This window comes from Ammospiza nelsoni, chromosome 7 (assembly GCF_027579445.1).
Source record: "Ammospiza nelsoni isolate bAmmNel1 chromosome 7, bAmmNel1.pri, whole genome shotgun sequence".
In the NCBI taxonomy this organism is placed as follows: domain Eukaryota; kingdom Metazoa; phylum Chordata; class Aves; order Passeriformes; family Passerellidae; genus Ammospiza; species Ammospiza nelsoni.
In genome coordinates, this window is record NC_080639.1 from 7,485,416 (window position 1) to 7,505,078 (window position 19,663).

The 19,663-nt window shown below is 41.4% G+C and overlaps 1 protein-coding gene across 1 annotated transcript in view; it reads left to right on the forward strand.

The window, feature by feature from the left end:
- The window catches only part of ADARB1 (adenosine deaminase RNA specific B1), a 67,042-nt gene that overhangs the window by 9,176 nt on the left and 38,203 nt on the right, over positions 1-19,663 (forward strand). Inside the window, exons 2-3 of the mRNA XM_059475728.1 lie at positions 9,031-9,067; positions 17,500-17,574. Of these exons, the coding sequence (XP_059331711.1) occupies positions 17,547-17,574 (28 nt within the window). The 5' untranslated portion in view covers positions 9,031-9,067; positions 17,500-17,546. The remainder of the gene's footprint in view (positions 1-9,030; positions 9,068-17,499; positions 17,575-19,663) is intronic.

A 19,663-nucleotide genomic window follows, 5' to 3' on the forward strand; every position in this document is an offset into this window, starting at 1 on the left:
CTGGTGGTTTTTTGCCTAGGTTTGGTATCATTTCTGTAGTCCAAATTGGACATAAATTGTAAAAACACAAAATAATACAAAAATTGTATTAATGGGTATTTTTACATCCAGTGGTACTTAAAATGCATCCAAACACCTCTTGCTCCAGCAATTGTCCTGGCAGCACTGCTAGTGAATACTACTTTAATATGTGTGCAGTGGCGTGGTTTTGAATAAATGACTTTTGGATCTATCTTAGGAGGCTGCTGATGTTCTTATTGCTGGATTTCACCTCCTGGAGCTAAGACTTGGTTTCTTGTAAAGTGCATGTTCACAGTGCATAGGTTATCCCTGAGAGAACAGCCAACTGCCTGCATTTCTGAATCAGTAGCTGCTTCTTTACTTCACAGAAAATGCGTGCAGTATGTGCATACATTAAAGATACATGCATATGTATAATACTTTATCTTCAGTACTTTGTCCAGAATAAAACCTTCAGTCTAAAAATAACTATAGTAAAAGGTCACCAAATTCCACTCAACATGGAGTTTTTTTGGCATGTGAACTGATGGACTCTTTGCTTCTGTAGCTGAGCTCTCGTAAGTATTCTTGATGGCCTTAAATGGCTCTTTGTGGTTTTGTTGTCCTGAACCTGAAGGAAATGTTATGTCTTGAATTATTTGCTCCCCTGGGTTTGTGTTCCAGGGGAATGGGGATTTTCCATCCTCTTACCTGGGGCAGGTGCATCACAGGCTGTGCAGAAGCAGTGCTGGTCTCCTTGGAAATCTGCTGCTGCTGTAAAATCTTGGGGGTTTCTCTGGTGGTGTCATCCTTGGACCTTATGGCTGTGCTGCTGTAGGTTTTGGGAGCAGCAGAGACAGAGGAAGGGTGTGGTGGTGCTGCTCCAGGTGTGTGTGTGCCCTGTGGGATGGAGGGATGGCAGCAGGCATCCTGGGTGGCTCCACTTTTGCCTGGAGTGGAAATACAGCTGAGCAGGGAAGACACAGCTCTGGTGTCCAGCAAAATCCCAGGCGAGTGATTTCTTCAGTCCTTCACCCACGTCCCAGGTGAGGGCTGGTGTCGCTTGGATTTGTCATCCTTTCTCCTGGAGTCCTCCTTTCCTTCCTGGCTGCTTGGTGGTGGGTACTGCCTGCCTGTGGCACACGTGGGAGGCTGGCAGCTCTGCCCTTCTCCTGGGGCCACCCAGATGTGCTTTCTGAGGGCTGTAGAGGGATAGATGTGCTTGGGGCTAATCCAGTGTCCTTGCTCTGCCAGCATTTGCAGCATGTATCAATTCTGCCTGAAAAGCATCGACTGTTTCTGGCCTTTGATTCTGTGCTGTGCTCCCTTCCAGCACTGATAATTGTTTCCCTTTTCTCCTGTATTTGTACAGTCAGACTCTGATTTGTTCTTCTTGACTGAGCAGCTCTTTAGGGTGCTTCTCTCAAGCTCCCTGTGCCATGTGTCACCCTGTAGTCCTTCTGTTTGCCTTCTGCTGTGATGTGATGCTGGTTTGCAAGGGGTAGCAAAGTTGGGCAGGGTCATGTTTGCACAGGATTCCCAGAGAAGCTGTGGCTGCTCCATCCCTGGATGTGTTCAAGGCCAGGTTGGACAGGGCTTGGAGCAGCCTGGGATACTGGAAGGTGTTCCTGCCCATGGCAGGATTTGGAATGAGATGAGCTTTAAGGTCCTTTCCAACCCAAACCAGTCTGGGAGTCTATGATCTGCAACTTTCATCACTTATTCATGAATTCTTCCTCTCTAAGTATTTTCAGGTTTGTCTTGCTGGGAGATTCTTTGGGGTTATTTTGTATAAATAACTTAGTAGATAAAATAGGTGTAAGTATTTCAGCTCCCATTTGTTTCCTTTGGCTATCAGCAACAACTTTAATACTCAGCTTTTCAGGTAACCTAACATCATTTGTTATTTATCAATTTTTATCTGAACTCAAAAAGGCTAATGAAAATTAATGTGTGAGTTACCTCCCAGCATCTCAGCCCTTGGGGAGACACATCAAAACTGATGTCTGATGTAGTCTTGAGTCTTGATACACTCCAAGTTTTGATCCAGTTGCCCCCTGATGTGATTTTTGTTCAAGGGGAATCTTATTTGTTCCTGCAACTCCTTCATAGCAGGTTGTAGCCAGGTAGGGATAGATCTCTTCTCTCAGACAGCAGGTGACAGGGCCAGAGGAAATGGCCTCAAGTTGTGCCACAGCAGCTTTAGATTGACTAGTAGGAAAAATTTCTTCACTGGAAGGGTGGCCAGGCACTGGCACAGGCTGCAGTCACCATCCCTGGAAGTGTTCAAAAGGTGTAGATGTGGCACCTGGGAACATGGTTCAGTTGTGAATGTGGAGGTTCTGTCTTAAGAGCTGGGCTCAATGATCTTAGAGGTATTTTCCAGCTTTAGTGCTTCTGTGATTCCATGTGTGAGTACCATAGACCACAGGTCCTGAGCACCCTGGTCATGCCAGCATCTTCCCTCTCTCTCACTTTGCTCCTGCCCTATCCAAAATCTTCTGGGTGTTTTCCTTGCTTGTCTTGTCAAACTCAGGGATGTATTACAGTTTCTTGAATACAAAGGTGGTAAGTCCCATTTCTGCACAATGTGGCTGAAAAATGTCTAATATTCTGTGATGGCAAACACTCTGCCCACACACCCGAGCAGTGATGGCACTCAGATTTTACACCACAAGTGTACTTGGTGCTGGGGTTTTTTTGTTTTGTTTTGGGGTTTGTTTTGTTTTTATTTTTTCTTTCTTTAACATAAAATAACTTGCTGTTGAATAACTCAAGGAACTGCTCAGGAAGGGGCAGTTGGAGTCAGTCTTTTGTTAGAGAGATCCCTGACAGCCAGTTGCAGGCCAGATCCTGAGGAAAGCTTCCAGGATCTCAGAAGACTGGCGGGAAGTCAAGGTGCATCAAAAGTTAGCTTGAAGTCCTTCAAATCTGCTCATATTTTTGTAGGAGAAAAGCAGAAATGTGACTGTAAAAGTGAAATGTAACACCTTCATGTTCTTAGAAGTCCAGCAGCTTGTTCTTCCTAAAACCTTTTAGGGATGAGACAAATGTCAAAATCCTGGAGGTCACCACTACGCAGATGCAGACTGTCAGTGAGACTTGAGTCACAAACATGGGGTGCTTCTAGTTCAGCTTGCTGCCGCCATGCTGTTCTCTGGGACAGCCTCAGAGCTTGCCTCTCTGGAGAAGAAAGCTCAGTGCAAGATGCAGCCACTGTTATTTTGGCCTCCTGCTGCACTGGGACACTTGGTGTCTTTCTTGTCCATTGTGGTGGGGTGAGAGCACCACGTGCCCAGAGTCCTTGCTGTGGTCTGATCCCATCCCTGCATCTCTCCTCTGCAGCCTCCAACTCTGCCCAGAGCACAAAATGAATGTCCATAGAGAAGCAGCAAGAAAACAACTGACCTGGAAATATGTTTTCCAGCTAACCCAGTCCTTTGTTGGGAAAACAGCGTGATTCAGGTTTTTTTCACAGTTTTTAAATTCCTTGTACATGGAGTTCCTGTAAGGTGCAAGTTAAAGCTAAAGGAATAAAGAGCTCTAAAGCTCTTCCACATTACTTGCATAACGTTTATTTTAAAAATAATATGAAACCTGTTAAAAAGGGTGTTGGTGGGTGCACTTGTACAATCCATTATTTTTTCCCCTGGTGTAGTTTGTGCTTTCTGGCATTTTGTGCACAGCAGATGCAGTTTGTGCTGTATCTCCCATGGGGAAGCTTTTGCTGAGCTGCAGGCTGCTGGAGAATGGGAGTCAAAGGATAAATCCACAATTCCCCCTTTGTCCTCGTGGGTCTCCAGCTGGAGTGCTGTGTCCTGGTTTGGGCTCCTCAGCACAAGGAAGACATGGGCCAGTTAGAGTGGGTCCAGAGGAGGCCCTGAAGGTGCTCCAAGGTTGGAGCCCCTCTGCTCTGGAGCCAGGCTGGGAGAGCTGGGGTGTTCACCTGGAGGAGAGGAGGCTCTGGGGGACCTTAGAGGCCCTTCCAATGCATAAAGGCGCTCCAGGAGAGCTGGAGAGGGACTTGAGGCAAGGGCCTGGAGTGAAGGAGAAGGGGGAATGGCTTCCCATTGACAAAGGGCAGCTTTAGATGGGATATTGGGAAGAAATTCTTCCCTGTGAGGGTGGTGAGGCCCTGACACAAGTTGCCTAGAGAAGCTGTGGCTGCCCCATTCTTGGGAGTGTCCAAGGCTGGTTGGACAGGGCTTGGAGCAGCCTGGGATAGTGGAAGGTGTCCCTGCTCTGGAAGACGTCCCCACTGGTGGCAGGGGCTGGAACAAGATTGTCTTAAGGTCCCTTGCAACCCAAACTGTTCTGACACTGTATGAAATGCGCACAATCAGTGGCTGTGTTAAGCCTTGTTTTCAGCTTGTACATTTTACCTTGGTGAACTCTTTCTACTCAATTTGCAGCACTCTCTTCTACTGTTTTATCTTCATCTCAGGGCAATACTGCAGTCAAGTTGCCTCTGGTGAACAAAACTGAAGAAATTTGTTGTCTGGGCTGCATAAGATCTTGTTTCCTGCAGTGATTTGTGTGTGGCTATGTCTTTGCCTCTTGAATCTTTTCAGTAGGGGGGATGGTTTAAATCTCTGTCATGTCACTGGTATTCTGTCAGGTGCTGAGAGGTAACACTTGGCCTCTCTTGGTGTCCTGTTTTAAGTCCAGGAATAAATGACATTGGTTCTTGGCGCTGTAGGCATGGTCTGGGAGCTCCCAGTGAAGGGAGTATCACTTGAGGCATGGCTGAGCATGCACACTTCATCCCACCATTGCTGATTCCCAGTCTGTCTCCCAGCTTTGTCAGCAGTCTCTGTCCCACCAGGAGGCTGGAGGCAGTGGCACAGCCATCCCAACCTGTTTTAAAAGCAGAGGTCTGGGAATAAAGTGCCTTCTTCTAGCACTCCTGCAGCAATAAACTTTGTTTAAGGACTGTGGAGAGTGACTTCCCAGGTACCAGCCAGGGAAAATACACATCCTCAATGCACAACATCATCTCATGGGTTTGAGCACTGTTAAACTGAGTGATAATTATTTGGCATCTTTTATTAAACATTGATTTCTAAGGCATTTTTCTGAAGACTAATGCTAAGTACAAAGTGTTCACATGAATCTAATCTTTGCCCTAGGACTGAAAACAATCAAATCTGCCTTGTTGTGAAGGCTGGAAAATATTGCTGCTGTTCAAAGGAAGAAAGATTTGCATTCCTCTAGTAGGTGCTGCACATATGTAGAACAAGCTTGAAGGAAGTTTTACAGGTATTTTTTTTTAAATGAAAGGGAGTTTTACAGGTGTTTTTTTTGAGGTGAAAACCCTGGTTGATCACTGTAGCATTGAGAAGAGCTTCCAGCAGTTTTATCAAGTTGGTGCAGCAACATCTGCTCCAAAGTGGGGCATCTTCCAGTGTCAGAAGTGGTCAGTGTGGTGGGATGGGTGCGTTGTCCTGTCTCTGCTGCTCCTGTAGCCTAAATTCTTGTCCACAATTTGTCTGTAGTAAAAAATAACTTACTTTTCTATTTTAGCTGTTGTCTAAAAGCTGCTAATACCAAACAGAGAAATTACAACTGGCTTCTTAAATTCTGTTGCTTTTTAAAAGCTGCTGCTTAGTCTGGAGGTTGCACTTTTGGACTGTTACAGTTTGACTAATGTTTAAAGCAGCTAAATGAGTAATGTAAATATTTAAACACTAGCTATAGTGAAAACATCAACAACAAGATTAAAGCCTAAGCTCCCCTGAAGACATTTATGGTAATTTTGCTCATGTTAATGATTCCTTTGGCTTCAGTCACCTTCTCTTCTAAGGTGACTGCTCTTATCCACGGGATGATCCTGTGAAAAGAGGAGTGGCATTAAAACCTTTAGTTTTGAAATAATGTTGTTTCAGTATAAAAATTTATTATTGAGGCTTTAGGATGCCAAATGTACCAGTACACTAGTGAATATGATTTTTCAGGCATAGGAGATGGCAAAATTTAAAGTTAGAAGTGAAGAGTTTCTTGCTGATACTATGCACATATGTGAAATTATTTTTGCTGAGAGAATGTTTGGAAAATACTTTACTGTGTTTCTTCCTTAACATTTTTTGGATAATTGTGTGTTTTAGAATAAATGATGAACATACTTTTGTTTGTTTGCTGCAGTAAAAGCTTGGATAATACTTGATGGAGTAGCATTCTCTTTTTTATTTTATCCATGGATTCCTGTTGCTTAATAGCTGTTGAATTTTCATAGCTTTTGAAGTGTCAGTGAACTTTGTTTCAGTGTCCTGTGTACCTGTTTGTAAGTTCCAAAAGAGTTTGTTTAATATCAAGGGAAAGAGAAGCATTTGACAACTTGTATTGTGAATAAACTGTACTTCTTTTTCCAGTTGCAACATACATGTCCTTTTTTTCAATAATTTTTTTTCTTTGTGCTGCTCAGTTGCTAGTCTTTCTTAATTTACTTTAGAGTTTTAAATGAGCAGTTCAAAAGGGCTATAGGGAGTGTGGGTTGGATTTGGGCTGTTATTTCTTTGATTCAGACGGATAAGCTGAAGTAAGTACATCATAGATGTCAAATTGTTTCTTCATGTTTAGATGGAAAATGTTTTCAGAGGAAATCCCAATTCTGCAGTTGTGCTGTTGAACTGCATTTGTAGTTTATGGTGGAGACTCATGCCTGGTGTATGAAAAAATATGCATCAGCAGTTGAGATGCCTCAGCAGATTACTTTGCTTTTTCAACATGTGAGAAGTAAAATAAATAGGAAAGTAAATACAGAAAGGTTGTAAGTGTTTTTTTTTTTTTTTTTTTTTTTTTTTTTTTTTTTTTTTTTTTTTTTTTTTTATCCTGACCACAGGGGTGGTGCTGAGTGCCTCCAGGTTGTTGCCTTGTGTTTGGGTGGGTTTTGCAGCTTTATGTCTTGAGGTGCTACCTCAGATGTCTGTTGTGATTCTCATTGCCTTGAAATATTTTCAGCTGATCTTTAAAAAGTCAGTATTTGAAAATATTCCTAATTAGCCATCATGCTGTGTTCTTCAGACGATTCTCAAGTATCCTTTGCTGCCCTGGGAGAAATCATGGACAAGTTTCTGAACTTTTTAGGGTAAATTAACTCACTAGTAAGGGACACAGAGTTGGTTTATTGAATTTTTTCCAAGGTAACAGTATGGAGATGCTGTGGCAGAGTGCTGAGCTCCTAGAGGAGCCCCTTCTGGCAGGGTCTCCTTGCAGAAGGTGTTGAGGAAGCATGTCATGATTTGAACAACCCCAAAATAGCCATTTGTCGCTGGACAGAGCCAGGTGGGACATGCTGTAGCTCAGAGCTTTGTTCCTGCCTTTTATAACATAGTGGTATTTCCTTTTCTTTGCTTTTTAGAGTTTTTACTGGTTTAAGGTGTTACAAGTCTCAGTTTTTCCTCCACCTGTCTTTACTGCTCACAGTATAACAAAAAGAATTACTAAGATAAGCCTTTTTTCCCTAGTTCTTAACCCTGGCTGGTTCTTTCTCTGTGAAACTCTCTGCAGCTGTCAATGTGTAAGGACTTGTGGTATCAGTGGTGGACTTAAAGTCTCAATTTTCATGGGTTGTTTTTAATTAGTTAGGGAATTATCAACTGGAGTAATGTTCTGTATAAGGAAGATAACGTGAAATCTAAATTAACTCAAGGATATACTAATATAAAAAAATATTAGCAGTGTGTTTTCTCAGGATTAATTGTAACTTTAAGCAATGCTCACACAGGAAGAGAATTATCAAAACCTTGTTTTGAAAACCCATTTTTGGTGGTTGTTGCTCCAAATACATTTTCACATCACACTTAATTTATAGCTCATATTCCAAGAGTTTGGACTTTTTTATTGTGGGTATGGGAACACAAGGTTGTGACTTTGACTCTGAACTCAGTATTCTGGGCATTTTTCCTGCTTTATCATAAGACCAATGTAGTATTTACATGAATCTTTTTATTTTTATGGGAAAATGCCACTATGAAGTTTTGAAATTGAAATGTCTTAAAAGCTGGGATCAAATTGATGCAATATGCTAGTTTATGGACTTTAAATATTATGTCAGATTCCTTTTTGACTAAGAGATGTGCAGCTATTGGGTTGTGTTGTGTAGCTATGCTCTGTGTAACTTGAATTCAGTGCAGGATTCTGCAGGGTACCAGCACCCTCTCGTGGGCTGTGTGATTTAGAACTGTTTTAGAATAGTCTTAGCTTCACACTGCTATGGCCCCTTCAGTGTTTTTTTAGAATTCGGAGATGGTGTGTTAAATTAAAGCTGTCTGTGCCTGGTCCAACAGCTGTGCTTATTCGTGGAAATAGAATTGCTCACAGCATTCCTGTTATCCTGTATCCTCCTCAGAATCAGAATCACAAAATGGTTTGGGTTGGAAGAGACCTTAAAAGTGGTGGTGTGTGTGTTTTACCCTACATCTGCCAGTTGTTTTCTGCCCCACTGCTGGCAGTTGAGGGATTTTCCTCTTTTGCAGGAGAATGCAGCCTGATGTCAGTGGGATCAAGCAAGTGGTGTTTGGAAAGGGGGTTGTTGTATGAGGGGCCTTTTATATGGATTAAAGTCATTCCCCAAAAATAAGAACCAAAGATCTAAATTAAAAAAAAAATCTAACAAGATGAGAATTCTGGATTTGGATTCAGGATAAGTTGGGTGGGATAATACAAATATTTATTTTGTTTTTACACCATTATTTACCACTTTTTTGCTGACCCTCTCTCCTAGAAGGTGCAGAGATTGCAGATTGGGTTCTGCTACATAACTGCTTGTACCTTAGGGATGTTTTTTCTGACATCCAGAATTAGACATCTTGAGTCTTGATTTCTTTTTAAATTTTTCTTTTTTTCCAACCAGGAATGTCCAGAATGGTCAGGGGTTACAGAAGACTTGGCTCTGAGAGTGTGTATCTGTAGTATGGACTGTTTATTTTTAGAGAATCAGAAATGTGTCCCTTTTTGAGGTCAGGAGTTGTTATTTGTAATGCACCAATTGTTAAAGAACCAAGCAATTGACTGTATTTCCTCTTCTTGCAGGTTGCAGAATCAGCATGTCTCTCCAATAGTTAAAAAGGTAAGCACACTATATTTTCAAACATGCAGCAGGATTCTCTGTTTTCTGACTGGTGCATTTGGCTCATAACTAGGAGGAGGAGAAACTTAATGTATTTGAACACTTATTTAGTATTTTGTTGTTTTATCTAAAACATTTATTTATTTTTGGACTCTAAATCCTTTGACAATTATTGGATCAGCAGCTTGAAAATAGGATATTGATTTACAAGTTGATATTACAAAAACTTGGTTACTCTTCTGGCTGCAAATTGGTATCCAATGCATATTAATTATTAAAGTAATTATTTATTAAAGTAAATAGGCAGAGCTGGCGTGTAGGACTTGAAAGTTTGCAGTGTGTTTGAGCAAAGCTTAATAACTGATTTTGGTGGGAAAAGAGGAAATAAGCCCAAATTGTAAGTGTATCTCCTAATCCCAAACACCAGCCTACCTCTATGACTGATTTCTTTTCTTTTTATGAAACAGCTTCAAGATATCTGAGTCTCTTCTGACCTCCTTTAAAACTATTTTAGATTTTTCTTCCAATTAGTTATTATTTTCCTTAGCACTGGGTAGCTGTATCAATTACCTTTTAAATGATGTTGAAAATATTAATATTACTTATTGGGAGGTCCAGGCTACTCAGTTTTCCTCTCTGAATACTTATAACTTTTGCCTTGGTAGCACATCATAAATACATTTCTGACAATTGCAGATACTTGAGGAGTCCTTCAGAAAAAAAAGGAAAAAGTTAAAAATGAGGCATGCAGTCCTCACAGTAATCTGGTAAGAAGGAATAAATCTGCGAATTTCCTAAGTTATTTCTAATTGGGAGCAGAGCTCTCAACTTCCTTGGTTGAGGGATCAATAGATGCAACCCCAATTATTTCTGTAACAGCAGATGGTGCTGTTAGGATGGATTTAATCACCTGAGGAACAGACTCCAAGCCGACCAATAAACTCCAGTATGGGGTTATATCAGAGCTCTTGGGGCTCCCAGTGTGCAGCCAGCAGCTCTGGATCTGGAATTTCCTGTGCAGAGCAGCTTCTCAGGATGTACTTTAGCTCCTACTAATTCTAGCAGTTGATGCTAATTTATATTTGTTCTTGCTGAAGTGCACAAAACTAAAAGAAAAACTGCTGTTGGCCTCTAATATTGTCCTTGTGCTTGAAAATACCCAGCTTGCTTGTGGGAGCAAAAAATTTAAAAAATCTTTAAAAGCACTTAAAAAATACAGTGTATGAGCATTTCTTCAAAGAGTACGTAAAGTAAACTGATAATGGGCACCAAATCTATAAGTAAATGAGAATTTCAAGGATGTTTTGGTGCTTGGAGATTTTCATGTGATACCTGTTTAAAAAGGAGAATTGAGGAGGCACTGAAGTTTTCCATCAGTCTTGCTGTGTTGCTTCTGATCTTGCCTGGGTTGGTTTATCTCTGGAATTTGGGTGGAATATGCTTGAGTTGTTTAGTGTCTCTGCACTCGTGGTTCAGGGATGCAGGTGAAGTGGGAGTATTGGAGATGGGTAAGTCCCAAATTCCACCTGGGAACTGCTTTTGCTTTGGAGAGAAGGCAGCCCATTTTCTCCTTGATGCCTCAGTGGGTGTCAGATCTGTGAAATACAAGATATTATAGGATTTACTGCTTCCAGCACACACAGGAACACTGAATGCCATAGTTTTGTTCTGTGTGCAGCATTTCCTTCCTTGCACTTGGTTTTCAACCTCCTTTTGTCTAATCATGTGGACATTATAAGATATTTAAGGATATTGAGTATTTAACTTCATGAATATTACAGATTGGTTATTACAGGGTAGTTCAGCCTGGGAGAAGAGAAGGCTCTGGGAGACCTCACTGTGACCTTCTAGTACCTGAAGGGAGATTATAAAAAGGGGAAGAGTTACTTTTCATGTGGGCAGATAGTGATAAAAGAGGAGGAAATAGTTTTAAGCTAGGATAGATTTAGATTAGAAGTTAAAAGGAATTTTTTTTTTCTGTGAGGGTGGTGAAGCCCAGAGAAGCTGTGGCTGCCCCATCAGTAGCATTGTTCAAGAGCAGGTTGAATAGGCTTGGAGCAACCTGGGATAGTGGAAGGTGTCCCTGCCCATGGCAGGAGCTGGAAAGAGGTGAACTTTAAGGTCCCTTCCAGCTCAAACCACTCTCTGTGGTTTAGTACTATGATATTTTTTATTTCCTGAAACTGTTACTAATGTTACCCCTGCAGCAGGTCACCAAGTTTCTCTCCCAAGGGCACTGAGTATGTTCTTTAGCCAATAGTCAGATTTTAGAGAGCTTTTTCTCTCTTCAAAGCTGTCATCCTTCAAGGCCTTGTCCTAGGCCTCCTTCCTGAGTGTCATAGCCCAGAGTCACTGCCTTGAGGAGCAGGGGTTGGTAGAGTTAGGAGCTACAAAGGTGACCTGAAGAAGTCTCTTTTCAGTCTTTACACCAAATTTTGTGAATCAAATCTCTGACAGGTTAGGGCAGATAAAGTAATTATTAAAAGCAAAATCACTTTTGACTTCAGATAGCTAATGGAGCAACTCTTCCCTCAAAAGGAAGGAGAAATACACATTTCTATGTATCTCAATCTTTGCTGTGCTGAGAACAAGGTGGGGAAAGTTTGAGCAGCTGAAGGAATTATGGTAAAAGACTCAGTAGTTGCACAGGCTGCTCTTTGCATTTTACAAATTGTGCTGTTTTCTCAAAGATGCAGAATGAATTCTCATCCCCCTAAGGGGTGTTTTTTCCCTTTCTCTCTTTGTCGGTGTTGCTGTTCCTTCAGAGCTGTGTAGATGTAGATACCTCGCTCTCCATGTCCTTGGTCTGCCACACACAGCTTACTGTGTATTGAAATGTGAAACTGGGCCTGAAACTGTTAATTAGCATGCAGAAACAGTTAATTAGCACACCAAATTAGGCACAGCACTAGTTTTGGGAGTTGCTCTTCGATGGGACTCATTTCCTCCTGATCTTCTTAGTGGTGATCATGTGACTGTGCCATGACTCTGGCTTGTTCCTCCATGGTTAGTTCTTCTTTCTAAATTCAGTGTAAACTGAGCTCAAATAATCCTCTTACTCTTTCTTCATTCTCAGAATGAGAAGTAGTGTCTAATAACATGGATGCTGAAGTAGAACTTCAGTTCCTTTGTAGTGGGGAAATTGGAAGCTTTTAGTGCTTAGGCTTCAGACAGAAATAATTACAGTCACTCAGTCTGTGCTTTCCATCGCAGTCTGGAGATGTAAAAGCTGCTATCTGGGATCTGGGAATGAGTGCCAGCAGGTAGAGCTCCCTGTTAGCACATCAGCCCAGTTCCACTGGTGAGCTGGGGCATGTTGGGCTTGGTTAGTGAAGTATTCCTACTTCAAGATGCCAGTGGCAATGTTTTTCACAAAATGCCAGCCTGGATAGTTGTCAAAATAGGATGGTGCATGTCAGTCATGTATCAGAGATCATCTAGATTCAGTCATGTGCTGTGTTCCTGATGTACTGGGAAATAAAGGTCTGAGAGCAGCTGGAGGTGTCTGGTCAGAGAGGTCTCATCACTGCAGTAACAGACTGGAGCTTGCCCCTGCAGGCATTCCCTGCTGCAAAGTGCTTTTTTGTCCTGTGAGGTTTAACCTGAGGGCAGGATTAAAGGGTAGCTGCAACCCTCAGCCTGTACTGATGATCTACATGTCCTAAAATATCCTCAAATAATCTGAATATCTCAAATATATTAAAAACATCAAATTATCTAAATATCGTAAAATATCCTCTACATATCCATAAAATATCCTCAGCCTGTGCTGCTGATGCTGTAGGGTCTACAGGATCAACATATCTTTGTTGGTCACTCAGATGGGGAAACAGGATGATTATCCCATAATGTGACATGTTACTTTTTAGTTTATGAAAAAGCTGGAAAATATAGATAAAAGATAATGGATAAAAGAAAAAAGTTAATGTTGACAATGGGAGGCCTCTTGGTCAGGCCTGATAGAAACCCTTGTATGGAAAATCTGTGACTAAAGTATATTTGAGATGGGCATATTTATGTATTCCTGCTATTTCCAACTGCATTCTGTGCCTTTTGAGGCACTGGATGAAGTAGGAACCTGAGAAATGATTGTAAAGGATGCTGAAAGCATCTTGTTTCATGCCCTGGGCTGTACAAATATTTCCTTGCTTATGTCTCTCCTTGGTTCTGAGCTACAAGACTGAAGAGTTGCCCTCCTTTATTAATAGGAAAATAAAATTAATTGTGCCTTTCCACACCTAGGAGTAAGGATGCCTTTGATCTAGTCCTTCTCAGAGCACTGTCCTTCCTTGCCCCTTGTGTGACAAAGGGTTAATTGTCACATGTGCCTCTGGCAGTGGGTAGGGGTGAGCTGCATCCTCTGCTCGTGTTGTTCACTGGGCTGTGCATCAGTGAACAACAGGCTTCCAGGGCTGGGAGAGGAAGCCCAGGGATAACCCTCCTTTTGGGAACAGCTTGCTGGGCTTTGGGAAGGGGTGAGGGGTGGCACAGGTGCCAGGGGTGCATGGCATCACATCAAGCCATGGCTCTGGGCATGGGGAGCCTCTGCAGCGTGGCGCGAGCGCACGGGAAGCGCAGGAGGATGAAGAGATCTGAAAGGAAAGGTAGGGCTTTAATTGCTGCACTTAAATGCTGGAACAAACGACTTGGTGGTGTTGTAAATGTGCTTTTCAGGTGAGGTTTGAACCTCTTTGCTAAGTGCAGCTTCAGTGTTTGCACTTTGGATTCATAAGAAATCCATTTTGTCAGAAATATTTTGAGCAAATCCATTTCCCAATGTTTTATTTCACTTGACTTTCAAAGTTTGGAAGGAGAGGACTTTTGAACAAATATGGAACTTGCTAAAACTGCAGCTTTCTGACTTAGGCTGTTTTCTAACAGCTCCGTGTCATCTCTCAGGTTAATGGGATTTTTTCCATATATGCCATTTGCTGAATGTAAAGTGTTGTTAGCTGCTAAATTTCCCTTTCATGACATATTTAGGTTTTTTCTCAGTAATGAGAATAAACCAAGATAACTCTTAAGGTCTTTCACAACTCTTTTTTGCATGCAGTCAATACCTAGGGTATTCAGAAGAAAAACAGGTTATCTCTAAGTTCTCGTGTGCTGTGTACTTGCTATAGCTAACATTTACCTAAAAATCTCTCAAGTAGTCTCCTGTGGAAATAAAGGCATATTCTGTTGTGTTTGCTGCTGCATTTTTAAGTACTTCTCATGTTCTTTCTGTCTTTGGGAATATTCTACAGGAATGAAAGACTTTAAAACCAGGAGAGGATTAATAGTTCACTTTTTCCTGGCTCCAGTTAAATTAGCATACATGTAGATACTGTTTTCCTGTTTGGCATGGCTGGCTTTTAATGCGTCTAGGAAAATAAAGGTTTTTTTAGTCAGAACGTTTCAGGGTGTGCTATGCAGATTCCCCTGGCTTCAGTGAGTGAATTTAGGGGAGAGTTGAGTGCAGGTTTGTTGCTCTGTGTTATGAACAAAACAAACATGCAGTCAAACCCTCAATTTATTTTACCAGTATACCTGGGAGAAAACAGTCCCTGTAGCCATGGAGCTGGCTTCTCCTACAGTCACATTGCACACATAACCTGCTGTAAATACACTGACCCAAATCCCTTTGTATTTATGGCACTGATTCCTTATTGCTGTTCTTGAAAGCTTTGGTAATCTCTGAACAGCAATTAAGCTTTTTCCTTTACTCTTATATTTTTTTCCCCAACAAAAGTTTTTTCCAGTGCTGAGAGTGTTGCTGTAGTTGTATCCCTTATCCTATAGCAGGATTTTAGAAATGAAACTCAGGATTTTATCATGCTTGGTGTCCAAGCTTCAGTGAAGTCCTTTTGGAAGGTGTCCTTGCTCAGATGCCACTGACCATTACCCGACCTCGTGAGGTGTCTTTGTGTCTGTAGGACCTGAGATGTTCCTGAATGTCACTTTACTAAATGGGTTATTTACAGGCAGGGAATGTGTTTATTTATGCAGTTTTGCTGCTTGAATAAAAGTTTGGAAGGTCAAAGATACCAGTAATGCTGTTCCTTCTTCAAAGTGAAATGATAACTGAATCACTAATGACTGCAGAATAATCAAGCATGCCTTGGCAGGAGAGGAAGCTTTTTTTGTAGTGAGCAGCCTGGGCTCAGAGTCCATTTGGTGAAAACATCTCCCCTGTCTTTCTGAGGGCATAATAGGTCCTATTTTATATGGCAGGATTTGAAAAACCTTTTTTCTTATTATCAAATCCTCTACCTTTGAAAGCCAGGTGGAAAAAAAAAGAAACCCATGGATTACAGTGGGAGGAAGTTTGGAAGATAGGTGTGTATACTGCGTTCATTCTGTCTGCCCAGCTCAGTATTGTCCCTTACACATTATTCACAGAATTGTAGAAAGTTAAGGATTGGAATGAACCTTACAGATCATGCAGTATCAACTGTGGGCAGGGACACCTCCAACTACACCAGGTTACTCAAGGTCTTATCCAGCCTGGCCTTGAACAGTGCTGGGGTTGGGACATCCACATCATTTCACACTCTTTAAATAGCCGATTCATTCTCTTCCAAGTATTTTTGATTTGCAGTGGGTGGTTGTTAGAAGTCAATTGTAATGGAAATCAGTTACTTGTATGAAACACACAGAGTCTTGTAGTGCTAGAGTGAGGGAGGCTTAGCTTTGCGAAGTGGTGGAATCACCATCCCTGGAATTGCTCAGGAAGCAAACAGACATTTCATGCTTTGGTTCAGTGGACATGTTCATATTCAGTCACAGGGTGGACTTGATCTTGAAGGTCTTGAAGTTAGTGGTTCTGTGACTCTGCTGTTCTTTACCAGACTGATCTGCTGGTGTAGTTGTGGGACTGGAGGGAAGAGTGAGTGCTGCTAACTGGACTCATGCATTTTTTTTATAAAGACAAGATTAGAAAAAAAAGTGATCATTATTTATCTGCCAAGAGTAGTCTAACTCTTAAACACACGTGGTTAAAGCTTAAAACAGAGTGTTAGTGTCATTTGGCTGCAGTAACACTGTAGGATTGCATCTCTTAGGTGCCTTAGGGCTCTTCTATCAACTATCTTTGGCTGTTTATCTTCCTTGCTGCTTTCAGAATCTGTTTCAGCACAGTTACTAAAATGATTAAAAAAATGCAAGTAGAGTATCTGTTTGCCTCTGCTTTTAGCAGGCAGGAGCTTGCCTTTTCTCTCCTTCAGGCTGTGGGTGAGGTGCTGAGCCCAGGCTGATAACTGAGCTCCTCAGGAGGGTTTGTGCATGGTGTGGAAGTGTGGGGCAGCTCTACAGCTTTTTTCACTTCTAGCTTGGCTCAGAGAGCTCACTGATCTCCTTGGTAGAAGTTAAACCAGCAATTTGTCAAGTCTTTAATCCTTGAGTACAAAGTGGTGCTGCAGGAGTAACTGGAGCTGGTGTGATGTGCTAATTGAGGTGATAATTATTTACAAGTCCTGTTGATTACAGTCAGCTAATTTCCTCTTGTTACAGTGGAGTGTGCTGATGTTGTGTAATGCAGACTGTCTTGGGTTGGGCACAAGGGGTTATAAGTAGATGGGATGACATCAGGTGTGTGTTCAGTCCCTAGTGGGGTTGCACAGGGCTCTGTCCTTGTCCCTGTGCTCTTCAACATCTTCATAAACAGCCTGGAGGCAGGAATCAAAGGAATACTAAATACGTTTGCTGCCAATGCTAAATTGGAAGGAGCTGTTGACTCCCTTGAGGGCAGAGGGGCCCTATAGAGAGACCTTGATGAATTTTAGAGGTGGACAGTCCCCATCCATAGGAAGGGCTTGTGCTGGATTCTGAGTGTGTATAGACCAGGACATGAGAGCAATGAGAGGCTGGACAGCAGTGCTGTGGAAAGGGACCTGTGGGGTCCTGTTTGATGGCAAGTTGAGCAGGAGTCAGCAGTTCCCTGGCAGCCAGGAGGGACATCAAGCACACAGCATCGCCATTTGGGCAAGGGAGGAGATTGTCCTGCTTTGCTCTGGGCTGGCATGACCTCACCTTGAGTCCCAGGGACAGGTTTGAGAACTACAATGGAAAAAAAACATGAAGCTGTTAGGGATTGTCCAAAGGAGTCTGTGAACAAAGTGAAGAGTCTGGAGGGGAAGCCATAGGAGGAGCAGCTGAGAGCTCTTGGCTGTTCAGCCTGGAGGAGACTGTGGGGAAATCTCATTGTGGTCTTCATCATCCCACTGGCCTTTGGCAGATTGGGGCTGCTTATTTCAGTCACTGATGAACATTGCAGTTTTAGGAGGGATCAGCTGGGTAAATCCAGTTTTGGTCAGGATTTACCCAAACAGCCCAATGCTAAGCCAGGGCCTGGGCTGCTGCTTTTAAAGGATGTTTTAAACTTATTAACAGTAAGTTTTAAACCTAGTAAGTTGGTACCTTAAAGCCTTAATACCCTCCTCCCTGTTTTGCAGACAGAAGCCGTCTCCGCCAGCCAAGAAACCAGCAAAGATATTTCACAATGGATGTAGACGATGAAGAAAACATGAGTAAGATGTGTTTGTTTTACACAGTAGTAAACTCTCTAATAATTTCTGAAAGTAATTTTTTCTCTCAAGCACAGGGGCAACTGCAAAGAAACCTCAGGTGCAGAAATGAAGATACTTTAAAATTCAGTGAAGAAGAGTGAATTGGAGCTTTTGCATTAACAGTGTTTTTAATGTGCTAATATAGTTATACCTTCTGTATTGTACTTTATACCTTATATTTTTTCCTACAGCAGCTGACTAATCAAAATATTTCCCTCTCTTGAACCAGCAGTGAAGGAGGGAGGGATAGTATCAGTAGTGTTCATGCCAAGGGTAAAGTACCAGTAAGGAGTGAGAGGAGAGATGAAGGAGATGGTGTTGAAGAGTACAATATAAAGAAGAGAGAGCAGAAAAGGAGAAAGGAAAAAGCAAAGTTGGAGCTGGAAAAGCTCTGTGCAGGTCTTACATGGGCTGATGATTCTCTTTAGATGGTGATGGTCTCAACCCTGAGCTACTGAATTATTAAGTGGTTTTAAAGCACAAAAATAGTCAAATAAAGTGATCATCTTGGTGTGTACTTGATGCAGCCAAGTATGTGAGACTGCTAACCCTGGGGTATAATTAAGATCCAATAACTTATGAGAAAAGGATTCTCCTTGAACTGTTCTAAAATATTTTTTACTGTTATTTGCTTTTCGACTGCCTCTTTTTTCCTGTGACTCAGAGAATTGTTCTTCTGTGCTGTGCCTGACTGTAAATAATTGTACATTATGTTATAACAAATGTGCTTCTTTTTCCCCCAAGTGACAGTGGCTAAAGAGTGCATCTGGCAGAGGTGACAAAGCCCAGCACTGGCTTTGGAGCAGAAGAATTGTAATTCAGTCTGGAGAAGTTAGAGGAATTTTATAAGGAGATGAGAAAGTTAGATCATTATGTTAAAATAAACCAATCAAACCCAAAACAAACATCCTCCCCCCAAAAAACCCAAAACCGAAGCAAAAAATACCTGAAATAGAATGAATCTTTTTTCTTTACTGAAACAGTGAACTCAACTGCAATATGCTTGGTGTAATTTTCTTTCCCTTGATATATAAGAAATTACTTCACATGGATATTGTAACTGTTTCTAAAGGTGCCTTCCCTACAGAGGCCTTCAGAAAGTGTAATTGGATAATTCTCATAATTTTTTTTGATAAAACATCCCTTTTCTCAATAATGGTACAGCTGAGAATGAATGGAAGATGCCTTCTTAAGCTGGAGAAATATAATCTCTTTATATAGGGGCATTCTTTAATTCCGTGTCATTAAGAAAAACACTAAATATTTTGTCTGCTTCTGTTTTTTTTGTGTGTTAGTGCATCAGTATGGGAAGCCATTCAAGGAATTTGTTATTTTGTCAGGAGCTTGGCTGCATGGAACTGTTTAGGGAATGCATTTGTATGACTTCAGTTTTGAGATGTCAGAACCTTGTCTGAGCCCAGTTTATATCAAGTGCAAGATGACCTTCCTTTGTGTGCCCACACAAACACCATAAATTGGGAATGTTAAATCATCTGATTTGGGGAGGTCAGAAATCAAAGTTTAAATTTTTAAGTTCTTTGCTTTGATTTGTGTAGAGATATGTTTTTTAACTTTTTATCTCTCTTTACTTTTATATCTCTTATAATTGTGAAGTGGCATGTTAGAGGTTACCTATTTAATTTTTTATTATTTTATGTAACTGCTTTTGGGAAAAGGTTCTTGAAGGAAAGGAAGGTGGGCTATGCAGTCTTTGTAGCCTGTGGTTGCATAACAAGAATTCTTCTGCAGAACCAGAATTAAGATGATTTTTTTTTGGGTTCAGATGAAATATAAGACAGTGATGATGTCTTACATTAATAAATTAATATCCCTGAGAAAACAGTGTTGCAGACTTCAATTTTTAGTGTTTTCCTTCTTTAACCTTTGGTCATAGAGACGCTACAAGATATTTGGGGAAAGAGATGGTTATTTAGAATGTTTTTATTTGGTTTTTGTTGCTTTGCATGGCTGGTGTGTCTGCAGCACTCTGGACACTTAAACACAAGCATGTGACTCTCCTGACCTTTATCTTTGGTGTATTTGCTCCTTT